This window comes from Pan paniscus, chromosome 11 (assembly GCF_029289425.2).
Source record: "Pan paniscus chromosome 11, NHGRI_mPanPan1-v2.0_pri, whole genome shotgun sequence".
NCBI classification, from domain to species: domain Eukaryota; kingdom Metazoa; phylum Chordata; class Mammalia; order Primates; family Hominidae; genus Pan; species Pan paniscus.
In genome coordinates this window covers 109,867,861-109,883,160 of record NC_073260.2, presented here as the reverse complement: position 1 = coordinate 109,883,160, position 15,300 = coordinate 109,867,861, and the positions used below count along the sequence as shown (strand labels likewise).

At 31.9% G+C, this 15,300-nt stretch overlaps 1 protein-coding gene across 13 annotated transcripts in view; it reads right to left on the bottom strand.

The window, feature by feature from the left end:
• The window catches only part of ZDHHC21 (zinc finger DHHC-type palmitoyltransferase 21), a 142,120-nt gene that overhangs the window by 103,446 nt on the left and 23,374 nt on the right, over positions 1 to 15,300 (bottom strand). For all 13 annotated transcript variants that reach the window (XR_010109065.1, XR_001338455.5, XM_063594016.1 and 10 more), the window contains 2 exons: positions 13,321 to 13,432; positions 9,845 to 9,983 (listed from right to left, as the gene is read on the bottom strand). Coding sequence is in view for 11 of the 13 variants with exons in the window: in XM_063594016.1 (XP_063450086.1) it covers positions 9,845 to 9,983; positions 13,321 to 13,432 (251 nt within the window). In the remaining 2 variants the exon portion in view is untranslated. The remainder of the gene's footprint in view (positions 1 to 9,844; positions 9,984 to 13,320; positions 13,433 to 15,300) is intronic.

The window sequence follows — 15,300 nt, the reverse complement described above, 5'->3', positions numbered from 1 at the left end:
TTGACTATATCCACCCCTGTACCCTGCTTTATTATACGTCATAATACTCATATTGTTTACCATGTATTTGTTTATTGCCTGTCTTCTCTAATTGGAACGTAAGCTCCTTAAACACAGGAACTTTGTTTTAGAGCCTAGACGAAGGGGAAGTGAATAGACAATAATATGTACTGAATGACTGAATAAATGTTCCTCACAATTTATTAAAATAAAAAACTGTGTTTTACAAATAAAATTTTATATATAAAATGACAATTTTCCTATCAATGAGTTTGAAGCAATTTTTATTTATAAACCACAGCTTAGACGTACTTTTCTGTGTTTTTATAAGACTACTCTGAAAAGTAAAAAATTTTTTTTTCTTTGTGATCTTCCTCCTACTGAACAGTTTCTCAACCTCAGCACTACTGACACTCGGCTGGATAATGCTTTGTTACAGGGGACTCTCTTGTGCATTGCAGAACATTCAGCAGACTCCCTGGCCTCCACCCACTAGATGCCAGCAGCACTCCCCTAGCTGCCACAACCAAAAACATCTCCAGACATTACCAAATGTTTTCTGTGGGGGAAAGTCAACCTCCTCCCAACTGAGAACCACTGTACCCACTGGTAAAGGATTTTGTTTTTCTCTGTTGTTAAAAGAATAGAAACACCTGGAGACAGTAAAAATCATAAAATTAAAAAATAAAAATAACAGAAACAGCTTAGATCACATCTGAGATATCTAAAGCATACAGATTTGAATTTTCAAAATAACTAAATAACCAACTTCACATGCTGAGGGTAGGTTCATAAGGCAAATACTCTCACATTAAAATAAGCAATCTTAATTTAATCCTAAAATAAAATCCTATGATACCTGTATGGGTATGAGCCTTTTTGGAATGACCCTTAGCTTAAGTTTATTATATTCTAAAACATAAGAAAAGAAGTTACAAGCTTATTCTACATAAAACCCCTCCACTTCCCAACCCAACGCTCAGGTAAAATGTACTTTTCTCAGTCTTATTACATCCTAATGGCAATTAATATCTAAAGTGAAACAAATAATTATTTATACCTCCCTAATGGCTGTCACTGAGTGTTCAGAATTATCCACTAAATTTTGGTAATCATATGTATGCAACTGTCTTACAGAGCGTATTTCACTAGCATCTGACTGTCAGGTTCATGGCTGAGGGTGAAGTATTCCAGAAAAATTATTTTGTCTGCCTGACCATATTTTAGCAGTAAAAATTCTAGAAAAGTTTGGGCAATCCAATAAGAGAACAGGATAACATACTTCCTTACTACATTCACCAATTAATGCAGTGCTACAGTGTTTGGTAAAAGTAAAAGAAGAGTAAGACAATAAAATTGCTGCCAGGTTTTAACCATTTAAATTCACAGTAACTGTAACAGTTTTACAGAGAAATAAAAACTGCTAAATTTTCTATGTTAAATGCTATTAATATTTATAACTGACTATGGAAATATGTTTAATGAGGACATATACTCACTCAACCTGGTATTGTAGGACATGATTAAGATTTATTATAAGGTTTCTGTGTTCCATCTCTCACTAAAAACGTAGAGATATACTGACAAATGGAATTGGCAATTGTTAGAATAGATTATTCTTATTTCTTTAGAAATATAAACTATATCTGACATTATTCTTTTCAAGCAAAAAAAATAAAAAATGTTACTAAGGAATATCTCTAGTAGCATCTCAGGAAACAGGAACAAAAAAGCCAAATTACTTTTATATTAGCATTAAAAATAATTTTCATCTCATATCAATTTTAATTCCACAATACTCTTGGCTATTCTTGACTCTTGGCTATTCTTTCCAAAAATCTAAAAAGCTGAATGTGTATTTTAGCAATTTTTTTCCATTCTTCAGTGAACAAAATAAATGACCTTCTAGATATTAAGAAAATAAAAGTTATTATTAAGGCTACAATATTTTTTAAAATAGCAGAAGTACTCAGGCGACTTTAAAACAGATTATACAAAAAGATTAAAATAAATTATGAAAAGATTTACCAATATTCAAAGCTACCTGCAGCCAAGTCTTCTGGCTATTTCTTTTTTTTGTTAGCCAAAAGGCTAGGCAAATAATTCTGTAGGAAGAGTTCTGACATCAAATCCCTAGCAACACTATTAGATATCAGCCAATTGGAATAATAATAATGTATCTTCCTAGCAGAAGAGTTGGCTAGGCTGCTAAACATTATTTATTTTCCTCTTCTGAATTTTGGCAGCATTTCCTTTATTGAAATTCTCTCTCCTCTCTTCCCCTTCTGTCACCCACTGCTCTCATAGCCTTACACGCAGTTAGTATGCTCTTCCCCTTCACATAAAAATAAGTATACAACAATTAGAAATTATCAGAATCCACTTCATCTAAAAAGAAGCTAAAGGACATAATTTTAGATTAAAGTGGCATACCATCAAAGATTAGCAGTATAATCTCTGACAGTAATAGCCACAAATTATTTTTTTTAAAAGCTTGTATTTTCTCTTGTAGAGAAATAGTAAACTTTGCCTGCAGCTGATTTCCAGCAGGTACATATTTTAAAAAATATTTTTAACCCACTGCGATGCCTTTATAAGATATAATAGACTGCCTCAATGAAAACAGCAAAATATTAATCTATCAATCAGGAGGTTCACTGAGCTTTCTCTGAAGAGCAGATATTATGATGTTTAGTATTTTAAAATATATTTAATATTTTTAATCCTACAACAATATTGCTAAAAAATTCCTTGGGGGAAAAATGCAAAAAGTAGTATTGAATGGGAGCTTGAATAGGATTTAATAATAGCAAGAACATGACTTAGGGACATGGGCCCAAATCACACCTCTGTCAAGTGGCAAGTTTGTGATTGGACAAGGTATTGAACTTCTCCGAATTTCAGTTACCTTACCTGTAAGATGGCAACCATACTATTTATCCCTTCAGAAATATTTCATATGAGTAGACATTTTCCACTAATCCAAGTAACACACAAATCCAGAATAATATAAAAAGAAAACATGTTACCAATAAAATATTCATGGATAAACATACAATAAATTTAAGAAGGTATACTCTTTAAATACAGTGGTACTCTCCTTCATATTTAATTGAAAACCGTAATTTTCTAGTTTTCGTAAATAACCAGTATCCAATAAAATGAAATAGAGTTTGATAATATACCAAATGACTAGGCATCTGCTTATAAGCATTTAAAGTAACAGTGAAATAGTCAAATATGGACCTTGGTAAAAAATGAAAGTTCATTTTCTTCAATATCCATCTATTTTATTCACTTAAATGCCAAATCATTACCCAATCTACAGGTTTTAGAACCTAGACAATGATTTTCATGCCAATAAATATTTAAAGTCAAACATCACTTTCGAGAGGGGTTTTAAGTAAAATTCAACATTATACTGGAATGATAAATGCAAACGATGCAAACTAATTTAATGTCTAACATCTGAAAAACTTCTCCAAACATCTCAAAGTTTATAATCTTTATTGATTTAGTGATTCTAACAAAAAATGTTTAATTTATCTCCATTTATTTAGAAAACAAAACTATTACTCAAGTTTCTGCAATTTTTCTAGACATGCATTTTTTACACTGAGAATTTGGGGATTTTTTAAGTTACTATTTCTGATAAAGATAGTAAATACTAATTCTTTTTAGGTTCACAGGCCTTTTTTTAGTGTAAGACTCAGAATATAAATCAATATCTATAGCTTAAAAAATAAATCCTAAATTTGGGCATTGATTCATGATAAACTATAAATTCCTTATTTCCTGCATATCTTAGTCCTTATTTCCTCAACAAAAGATAAATTCAAGTATTTCCTCAAAACTTCACATGGTAAAAACATATAAATCTTTGAACGTTCGTGATCAAAGAATATTTTAAAAGTAAAGATTAAGAAGAAATCTAAAAAGCATTAAGTTACTATAAAAAACAATGGGGCACTTGCAAAGAAATTAAAATAATCCAGCTCAGAAAGAGCTCTCCTGAAAACAGAAGGCGAGGAGAAGAGAGAAATGGAAGAAAATCAGGCTCCCAATCTGTTCATTTCCCAGAATTTGTGAACAACCTGCTTTCTCTCAACTGTCTTTACCATGAGCATAACATACAACATACCAGTTTTCTACTGAATACAGGTTAAGTGCCATTACATCAATGGTCAAAGTGCAACTCATTTTTTTTGTTGTTGTTGTTTAATTTTCACTTTCGCCTTAAAAAACAAGAAAAGAAAAACAAGAAAGTTAACACTTTCTCTTCTGACCCAGGCAATTCCATTCAGCTTTGGAATTTAAAGATGGGCTAGAAAAGATACTATGCTGCCACCTATCTACGTGAAAGGGTAGAAAGAAAATGCAGACTACAGCTTTCGCTTCAGTCTGGCTGACAGAAGAACACAGGGTCAAAGTCCACCGCATGCTTTCACTGCATCATTACTCCCACAAAAAATATGTATAATAATCATTAATGCAATATCCAAAGATAGTTAGGGACCTTTGGGGATCTTATTCCATATCCTGAATAATAGAAAGTATAATAAGATGAAGTTCCTGATACTGTCTTTATTCACACATAGTTTTATACACATAATCAACAGCTGGATACAGATTTTTGCTTGTTTTAGAGAAAAATGAAAGAAATACAGGAAAAGACTTGCAAAAAACACTGATGAGGCAGTATTTTTTGAAGAATATTCCTCCATAAAACATTATTTTTTTAAATGTCAATGGTAATAATGGTGACTTTCGTTCTGAAATTATTGGTATTTTTTTTCTACCTTTATGAAAAACACAATAAATGTAATTTACAAAAGAACTGCTGAAGTAAGAACGTTATTTTATTATTTACCTTTAGAGAAGTTTGTTACACTGCAGGAATTTTACTAAAGATTTGCCCTTAAAACCAATTATTCCAGTTACAGCCTCAAGGCTTTTGTTGTTTTTTTTTGCCCAGCAATGACCTCCTTCATCTCCCCATTTGGTTAATCTCTATCTCACCTATGAAGTCCACCATGAGCCTCATTCCCTACACTACAGCACTTCTCAGACCTTATGGCCACAGAAGTTTTGCACTGCACAACTCCACAGGATATCGTTTACATAGACTATGATGTGAGTGTTGCCTCCTGGAGTTATGCAATTAGGCAGCAATGATTAAAACCACCTGGGAAGAAATTTTTTTAAACAAAATGCTATTGCCATTGACACCTATGAGGAAACAGTTTGTATGAGACCAACGCTCACACCAAAAACACTATTAAAAGCCAGATAAAATCCAATTAATTAATAAATACACAGCTGTTTAAAGATACTGGCAAGTAGCCAAACTCCCCAGAACTTAAGAGGCCAAAATCTCAGAGAAAGTAGACAGGCGTTAAGGTGAGCCATATATTCTGCACTGCTTTTTATCTGAAAGTACCTGTCAATTCACATTCAGTACTGAATGAAAAGTCAAGTAGAACCGGAGACTCAGAACATCCTGCAAAATCTCCAAGGCCAGGAAAACAGTAACTGTAGGGCACAATCCACAATAAACACCTCAGTTTTTCAGCTGAGACCCTGAAGGACTATACTATTGGAATAAAGGCAAATTGAAACTAGTCTTTCACAAAAACAAATCTAGCAATCAAGATTCCTTACAAAATACCAATAAATGCAATAAATGGCATCTTTCCAAAAACTACTATATTAAGACCAATGTTCTGTTATTTAGCATTAGAAATTCTTGTTATACAAACCCCTGATTGGATAAAAATGAGCCTTCTCTTATATCCTATCAAAAAAAAAAGAGTAAATCAAATCTGAGGAAAGAATACAATCACATTTTCTACAATTTGTCATGCAAAATGCTCAGTATTCTAACTTATACATGTCAGAAGACAGGGCCAAATATCTGGAAATTGAGAAGAAAAAAGAGTCAACAGAAACGGACCCACAAGGGGATCTCAAAGTTAAAGTTATCAAACACAGACATTAAAAACTGTGATTAACACGTTTAAAAAAACAAATGACAAAATAGATGATTTCACCACAGAAATTATCAATGAAAGAAAGTATCAAATGGAAATTCTAAAAGTGAAAAATATAATAACTGAATTAAGAACTCATTAGAAGGATTTAAGGGTAGGTTAGACATGGCAGAAGAGGTGATTAGTAAACCAGAGGATAAATTAATAGGAAATATCCAGAATGAAGCACAGAGGGGGAATAAAAAAGGAAAGTTAAGAAATAAATTCAGAACATATGCAGCACAATGAGACTTCACGTACATGTAAGTAGAATCCCAGAACTGCAGGAGAAAAAATTGAGCAGAGGTAATATTCGAAGTGATAAAGGCCAAGAAATTTCCAAAACTTAAGAATGACATCAGGCCACAGATTCAAAGTTACATAAACTCTCCAACAGAAAAAAGTGCAAAGAAAACAATACCAAAGCACATCATAGAATCACAGAATAATTGCTAAAATACAAAGACCAAAAGAAATCATAAAAACAGCGAAAGAAAAACATATTTCATTGGAGTAACAGTAAGACCAACAACTGACTTTACAACAGAAATGATGGAAACCATAAGACAATGGAATAACATCTTTTAAAAACTGAACGAAAGTAACCACCAATCTACAATTCTGTGCCAAACAATAAATCCTTCAAAAATGAAGGAGAAATAAAAGCATCTTCAGGGAACCAACACTGAGAGAATTTGTTCCAACAGACTTGCACTAAAAGCAGAAAAAATAAGCCTAGAGGAGGCTCAGACATAAAGAGTACTAGAAAAAGCACCAATATGTAGATAACTCAAAGCGAATACTGACTATAGGTAACATATAACTTGTATAACAATATAACACATAATGTATATGTAAAAACAATAATGTCTTGTTATCACGTGATTTTTTTCTACATCTACCTTCTACCCCAAAATATGAAAAATGATGATGACAGAGAGTGTTCCAAGACCACTGCTTTCATTAGGTGCACAATGGTAAAGTACTAACTTATATTATACTTCAAAAAAATCAGAATAATGTTTTCACTTTTGGGAAAACTATAAAAAGAGTAAAAGAAAAAGCCATTAGAAATAGAAAATTGGAATTTTTTTAAATTAGAAATTCCAAAACAGGAAAGAAAAGGAGAAAAATGGGAACACAGAACAGATGAAGTCAAATAATAAATAGGAAAATGACAAAATACCAGTTATACTAAGTAAATATTTACTAAATGTTTCATATTAAAAGATAATTTTTAAATAATGAAATATCTGCTGTCTATAAGACACATTATGAGACACAGTAATCAAGATAGGTTGAAAGTATTAAAGACAGAAAAAGATATACCATGAAAACACTAACTAAAAGACAACTGATATAGTTAAACTAATAACAGAAAAAAAATTTGAAGGCAAGAATCATTACTAAGAATAAAGAGGCATATTTTATAATGATACAAGAATCAATCCACCAAAAAGATATAACGAAATTTGGATGTGTCTATAATGTAGCTTCAAACTCTCAACTTCTAAATCAATGAAATGACTGGAATTCATTTCAATGTATATTGACTAACTACTGAACATTCATTTGCTTCAGATCATTGGAATATTTAGAGCTACATAGATTATAAAATACTTTCTTCAAGTTTAGTTATAATTCTGGTCCTAGAATTTAGCTTTACTCTATTAAACTTAAGTAGGTTAGAACAGTGCTAATAAACATTCAATTTTATGTATTTAAATTTGTCTGTCTTTTTCTTACAATGGGAAATACTGTGGTAAAGCTCTTCTCTCCATATGCCTAACTTGATAATATGTATGAATTACTTCATTCATTGAGATAACATATCATAAACAAAACTAAAACATTGAGATAATATATCATAAACAAATTACTCGATTCCTCAATAGGAAGCAAAATGGTCCTGGAAATTTCATAACATAATCTGAGTTTTCATTTCATTACTGCTAATATGGTGGTAATTATAAAAGTACACCCTTGATACAACAAGGAAACTATAAGACTTAGGCTAAGAGAACGATTTCTGCTCAGCACTACTAGACACAAATAACTGTCAGATCCCTAGAATTATTTATAATGTACTGCTTCATTCCTAAAGTAGCTTTCTAACAACCAAAATAATGATTTGATTTTCATTTGCTAAAATGCTACTAACATATTATTATGATTTTTATTTAAAAGAATCACCTGCTTGCATCTACAATTGATGGCTCTAAGGAAAATCTGGTTTGACTTTTCAAAACCCACTTTTTATACTCACTTTTTATATACTTTCTTCTTCCTGATATTTTTAATCTCTTAATAAACATTTACTATGCTGCTGATCTTTTTCCAACATTCATTATGCATGTAAATATATACATATATGTAGTATATTCAAATATAACCCATAATCCATTTCTCCATTTTAAAAAAAGGTGACTGTCTAATTGCCATTAATTTCTCCAGTTTCTACCTTTCATTTGGAAAAGAAAATTAGTCTGTAATTTCAAACGTCTTAATCCTTCATTTGATTATTGGAATTTCCTTAGTTGGTCATCAATCTTCCAGTAATAAATGGTTACTGTAAAACGGTCTCTAAAATTTTCATGAAAATGAATAGGCCAAAGAAAAATTGTTTCCTCCCTCTGAGAGTTTTCACTAAAATCAAATGTAACATAAATTGAATGTCTATTATATACCAGCTAAGTTTACATATATTATTTCATTTAATCTCATTATTAATCACATTTTCAGTGGAAGAAAATTACCATTCAGAGAGGTTAAACAATGTGTCAAAACTTATGCATGTAATAAGAAAAAACAGGCTTTAATCCTAGATGTGTCTGTTTACAAAGACAAGATCTTTCCACTACCAGAGGCTGGCAAAGTTACTATAAAGAGCCAGACAGTTAATATTTTAGGCTTTACAGACCATACAGTCTCTGCCACAGCTATTCAGTTCTGCTCTTATAAAACAAAAGCAGCCATAGACAATATATAAACAAAAGAAAGTAGCTGTTTTCCAGTAAAACTTTTTTTAACAAAAACAGGCAGAGGGCTGAATTTAAACCAAGGCCCATAGTTTGCCAATACTGCACTATACTACAATGCGTTCGTTACCTCCTAGCCTGTCTTTGTTTTTCATTAACACCACTAAACTCTACTTCTCTGTCACTTAAAAAAATTATTACCTTAATCCTGCTGAGGAATTTTATTTTAATGCTTTTCTTATTAGGCTCAATTATTTGAAAGAGATTACTCCAGGGAATATGTACATTCTTTTACATGATCTAACTTTAATGCCAATTATATCAGAAATTTATCTATAAATAAGATGAAACATTTCTAAAACTACAGTCCTAGCATGCATTATATTCTCAGTGGATAACTTTTAAAGCATCCTGCAAATTCATGATATCATTACTGATGAAAGGCAGGGAGAAAAAAAGTTCTCTTTCTCAAGAACATAACTATTTGAGAACCTTTAAAAATTACATTCTGCATTTTTATTCCTGAAAAGAAACAAGAACATTTTGTCTTTGTTTTTCATTATTTTAGATATTTTTAAACCAAGACACATGTATTGAAAGATTCAACGTGTTGCTTTCTAAGCTCAACACTAATAAATAACCATAAATGAATTTCATTAAAAGGAAATGTCAGACTAGGGCCCACTTTCTCAATCCCAATATAGTTCAAAATTCACCAATTTGGGAGTTTCCAATCTTTTGTTGTTTTGTTTCCAATCTTTTGTACTTAAAGGAACCACATGTTAATAATTGTATGCTACAACTGCTCTAATGTTAGTGGATATAAACATTTCTTACCAAATTACGCTTTTTCAGTGGAAGAAAATAGTAATAGTGGCAGAAAGAAAACATCAGTGCGTAGCAAGTAAGAAGTTCAGTGTAGAAACACAGCTGCAGAAAGAGCCAATGATTATCTTCACCAACACAATTGTTAATCCTAAAGAAAAAAAATGAAAAAGAAACAATATTTTAAATTTCAAGAAGTTCACCTCAGGATCAATAAGACTAAATTAAAAACAAATAATATCACATATGCTTAACTTCATGGAGATATGCTATGGCCACTTGAAGGTAAAAACAAACTATACAGAGAAAACTATAAATATACCATCTTATATTTGTAAAGCACTTCACAAAGGAAGTCCACATATGTGATCCCCCTTCAACTCATAACAACTCAGCGAGACAGGAAGAGCAGACGGTAGTCTCCTGTGTCACTGATATGGAAACAGGGAACGAAGGAGCTAAGCCTCTGGCCAGAGGATGTAGAGTTAGAAGACATAGGGGCCAAGAGAGCAAGAACCCTGCTTCCCTGTATATTGCTCTTCCTTTAGGGCATTCTAGCTGTGAAAAGCAATCTGAATGCCCTGAAGTAAAACAGCTGAAACATACCACTCTGACATAACTGCTAAGCATTCACTTTTCATTGTAAAAATCTACCCCCGGTTGCTGAAAATAAAAATGTATTCAAAACTATTTATAAATACATACAGCTATACTTCCACCAATACAACAGTGAACCCTAACTAGGAAAGAGGATTAATGTTACAATAAAAAATTTTCAAGACTAATTTAAGCTGAGTATTTTATTGTTCCAAATTTATTGTATCCAAATTGTCAAAGTATCCTAAAATTCCAGCAAAAAACCCTAGTTCAAGACTACAAATGACTTTGCACAAATGTTTTCATTTCAAAGTAGTATTATACTGTCACTGAAAAAGAAACGATGTAACAGGTTTCGGTCCTAACTTAAATCGCTCTTTTGAACTTTGTCATTAAACCATTTTTTAAAGTCAAATACAGACCTGAACTGAAAAACCTTAGAGAGGCATTTCTTAAGACTTAAGAGTGCATGTTTTGTAAACAAGAAAATCTACTGTGCTTTGTTATTTGCAAGCAGGATTATAAGAGAAGTGTGCTTATGTATTAATATACACTCAAAAGTGCTCTTCAACAGCTGCCGATTGAAAGATGACTTATCATTGTTCCATCTTTCCTGTCCCCAGGAAGTTTGAGAAACAATGTCTATGATCACAGCATTCTTCTTAACCAGAACAGCTTTAAGAAGCACTAAGGTATTCAATCTATATGAGTTCTTTTTGTAACATCTGCACTACTTAGAAAGAATGATCAGGCCAGGCACGGTGACTCAAGCCTGTAATCCCAGAACTTTGGGAGGCCGAGGGAAGCAGATCACCTGAGGATGGGAGTTTGAGACCAGCCTGGCCAACATGGTGAAAACCCGTCTCTGCTAAAAATACAAAAATTAGCCAAGCATGGTGGCATGCACCTGTAATCCCAGCTACTCGGGAGGCTAAGGCAGGAGAATCACTTGAGGCCAGGAGGCAGAGGTTGCAGTGAGGCAGAGGTTGAGATCATGCCACTGCACTCCAGCCTGGGCAACAGAGTAAGACTCCATCTCAAAAAACAAAAAAAAAAAAGCAAAAAAAAAAAGAATGATCAGAGCCACAAATACAGAAAACCTTGAGGCAACGTGAGAATTGACCTCCAAACCTAAAAATGTGTTACGCAGTTAAGCAGTGCAATTTCTGAAAACATCAAAAATTTTCCTTGCTTCCAATTTACACTGTACATTTCCCCTGCTCTCTGAACATTTCAGCAGTGCTCTATCAGGAAATTCAATGATAAAAATTCCTGAATCTCTTTAGGTCCCTTGTCTACTCTCCTTTCTGATCCTCTAATCCTTTGTACTTCCCCCTCACTGCTACCAACTTCTGAAAAGTTGACTAAAACTATGGAAGCAAGAGGCCTAGAAAGAGAAATCACCCCAACGTTAGAATTAAGGTTAAATAGCACCTTATTTGGTCACCAATAAGTGAGTCTTTCCTAGTTCTTTTTTACTACTGCGTTCGTTTGAAAAAAAAAGCATCAATATCCACTTCCATCATGAACATTTGTATTTTAGTGAATAAGAAACTCTACAATAAGAAGCGCTTAAAAACTGAGCTTTTCTGTATGATCAGCAATTATCTGAATACATATTTCACGTAGCTTTCTAAAAATCTATTACTATTGTGATAGCAAACAGATCACTGAGCTTAAGAAAATTACTTGGGAATTAATCTTTATTCCCAAGTAATTCCCAAATAATTATTTATGTTTAAATTCAAGGCACAGTTTTGAATATCAACTATATGTCATACACTACTCTATCTTGTTGACAGATTTAGAAATTTTTAAAATTTTTATGTAGTAACAAAATTCTTTTATCGAAAATGCTCTTACTTTTTCCTATTTCAGGAAATTATCTTCTATTTAAACAGTCTATGCAAAAAAACAAATTTCCACCAGAAGTTTGCTGATTAACTGTGCTATCAAAATAAGTTATCAAAAATAAAGAAAACTCTAAATAGACTAACATTAGAAAAAGCTAAACTCCACTTGAATCAATTTTAAATAAAAGCAATTATAAATTAAGAGGCTCATTATGTAAATTTGCATATATGCATGTATGTGTATACAAACATAAATACTACATATATGTATACAGATACATTTGTCAAATTCTACACTATACCAGTTTAAATATTTATACAGAGAGCCAATGCTAAGAAAACAGAATTAAATACAATATCTTGTTCACAGATTTTTGTGACAGCTTTAAAATGAGATACAATACAGAATTCACGCAACATTTGTTTTCAAAGATTATATTTCTCAACTGAACATTTTCTTTAAATATTACAAGAGAGCCCCCTATTGACCAAAACTGTTAGCAGTTCTGCAGAATCAGCTAATTATCACTCACATACTTCCAACATGTACATAATGGTAGTAGCTATATCCAACACATAATGCTTAAAAAGCTTTAAGGGGTAAGGAAGAGGTTATCAGGGTGTCTGAAATGTTATTAATTAAACAAATGAAAAGGGGATATAAACATTCGGATGCATATGGTTTATTACAATTAGAAATAGCTACCATTTAAGTACATCCTACTTGTCAGATATTGTATTAAATGTTTTATATACATTGCCTCATTTAATACAACCACCTTAATCCTTTTGTATATCAGGCTGCAGTTAATTCTTACTTTTTTGGCTCAAATCTCTCCCTGTTAGAAAAGATAGGATTTCTGTGGAAAAATGACTTTGGGAGTTGATAGAACCATATAATCTAAATAAAGATATCCTTATTAAGATATTGTAAAACTATATAACTTTAACATAACTTTTGTTTAAAGCTGCCAAGTTGTAAGATTTACATTTTATTACCCACCCCTCTTTTCTTTGCTAGAAGTGAATTATTCTTACCATGGACAGTGATGATCCATTCTCCTCACACAGTGGCCGCAGCGGCTACAGTGATGGGAACGCTTTGGTCTCATCAAATTACACTTGTTACATAATTCCCAGAACTCCCTTTCTAAAGAAAGAAATTAAAATCCATTTAATGAAGGCAAGTGGGTAATGCTGAAATTTACCAACAGTTGTTTAGAAGATTTTATAGGAAGCCTTCAACATAAAACTCTAAGAGATTTTTCTTCTAAGCCTTTGGTGTAAATGTGTTTGCCATAAATGCTGCTGTTCTATTCTACATATGTCTTATTTTGTGTGTTTCTAATTTAAAAGACTACAAAAATAAGACACTATTGTTATAGTCAAAGTAAGAGACAGAAAACAATGTATTTGGATTCTGGGTATACTGTGAGAATATAAGTAAAATCCAATGACAAAACCCTAGAGCCCAACCAAATTATTATACTAAAACAATTTTATTTAAACAAATTGATTTCTAGAAATTTCATTTTCTAAAGGCTCTAAAGAAGAAATAATGCTGACCCTGGTTTCAATTGATTAGTAAACTGAAATCAACCCTATAAACTCATCTGAAAAACAGATGGCATTTCCCTCCACATACACTTTCCCTGAATCATTTAATTTTAAAAAACATCAGTAGATTCATTTAAGAGTGTGTATGGGACAGGTTAGAGAAGGATGTCATATGGGTTTGGGAGGTATCAGAATAGTTTCAGTAGTGAAAAATGTTATAAGATAACTACTATTTTTAATGAAAATAAAGGAGTTCTTCAGAAAACACTGAACTACCACCAACTAGCAATTTCCTCTAATCTGGAGTGAAACAGCACACGATTAAGCTCTGTGCCAAAAACACGAAGTTTGCATAAGAGAAAAGGCTTTTGTTTTCATTAAAAACTGTCCTAATTAGGTCCGCGAAAACTATGGAAGAGTCATCTTCCTAGAAAAGACAATTGCCTTATTATACAAAAATGTATCTTTTAAATATATTGGAATGGAATTTTTCTTTTACAAAATTCTTTTAATTTTCATCATCTGTGTTTATACTATCCCATAACCTCATTAAAAGTATGCACATAGTAAGATTAGCCTAACTCCTATACTCAGATTGAATTTTAGTATACGAAGAGTAGGACCCTAGCACATACTAGGTAGTCACTAAATGCTTGCTGACGTATGAAAAGTCTAAAATCACAAAATGAAAGATTCTAAATAAAAGTGAAAGATAATAGTAGACAATATTCAATTTTCTTTTTTTTTTCAGATTACGGATTTTTTTTTTTACCAATATTGATATTTTTATTTCTTTTTTTCTTCTTTTTTTTCTTTTTTTTTAAGATTCTCTGTTTGAATTCCATTACTTTAGTTGAATGGTCGGGAGCAACATCAACATGCTGGACTTTTACATAGTAAAGCGTTGGGAAAACATTCCCACTACACACATCTCTGAAGAAACAAAGTATGAATAAAACCTACATCAAATTAATTGTTCCAATAATATGAAAGTTGAGAAATTATCTCTTATACTTGAAATCTTATTTTAAAAGAAAATACTTTTTCATCTCTTACAGTTATTTTAATGAAAATAAATCATGCAAGAGCAACAGTACTAAAGCTTAATTTACATAGTTAAACTAGTACTATTTACCTCTAAGTGAAATAAAAACTCATTTAATCTACAGCATATTACAATGTCACAAGCATATCATATTCCACTCCCCTACTTAGCTCAATGCTCCCAAACATCCCCATGTTAAAACTTTGAATTCACACATTGCAAGGAATATAGACAGGAAGGAGGCACTCCACAATGAGCCAATTTTCACTAAAAGGCGATATAAAAATTTGTTTTTATCAGCCACTTAAAACATAAACACGGTGTATTCATTATTGGTAATTTCTGAGAAATCAGCATATAATATCCTAGAGAATAAATTCTTCATTTTATATCTAAAATGTATTCTCAGAAGAGAG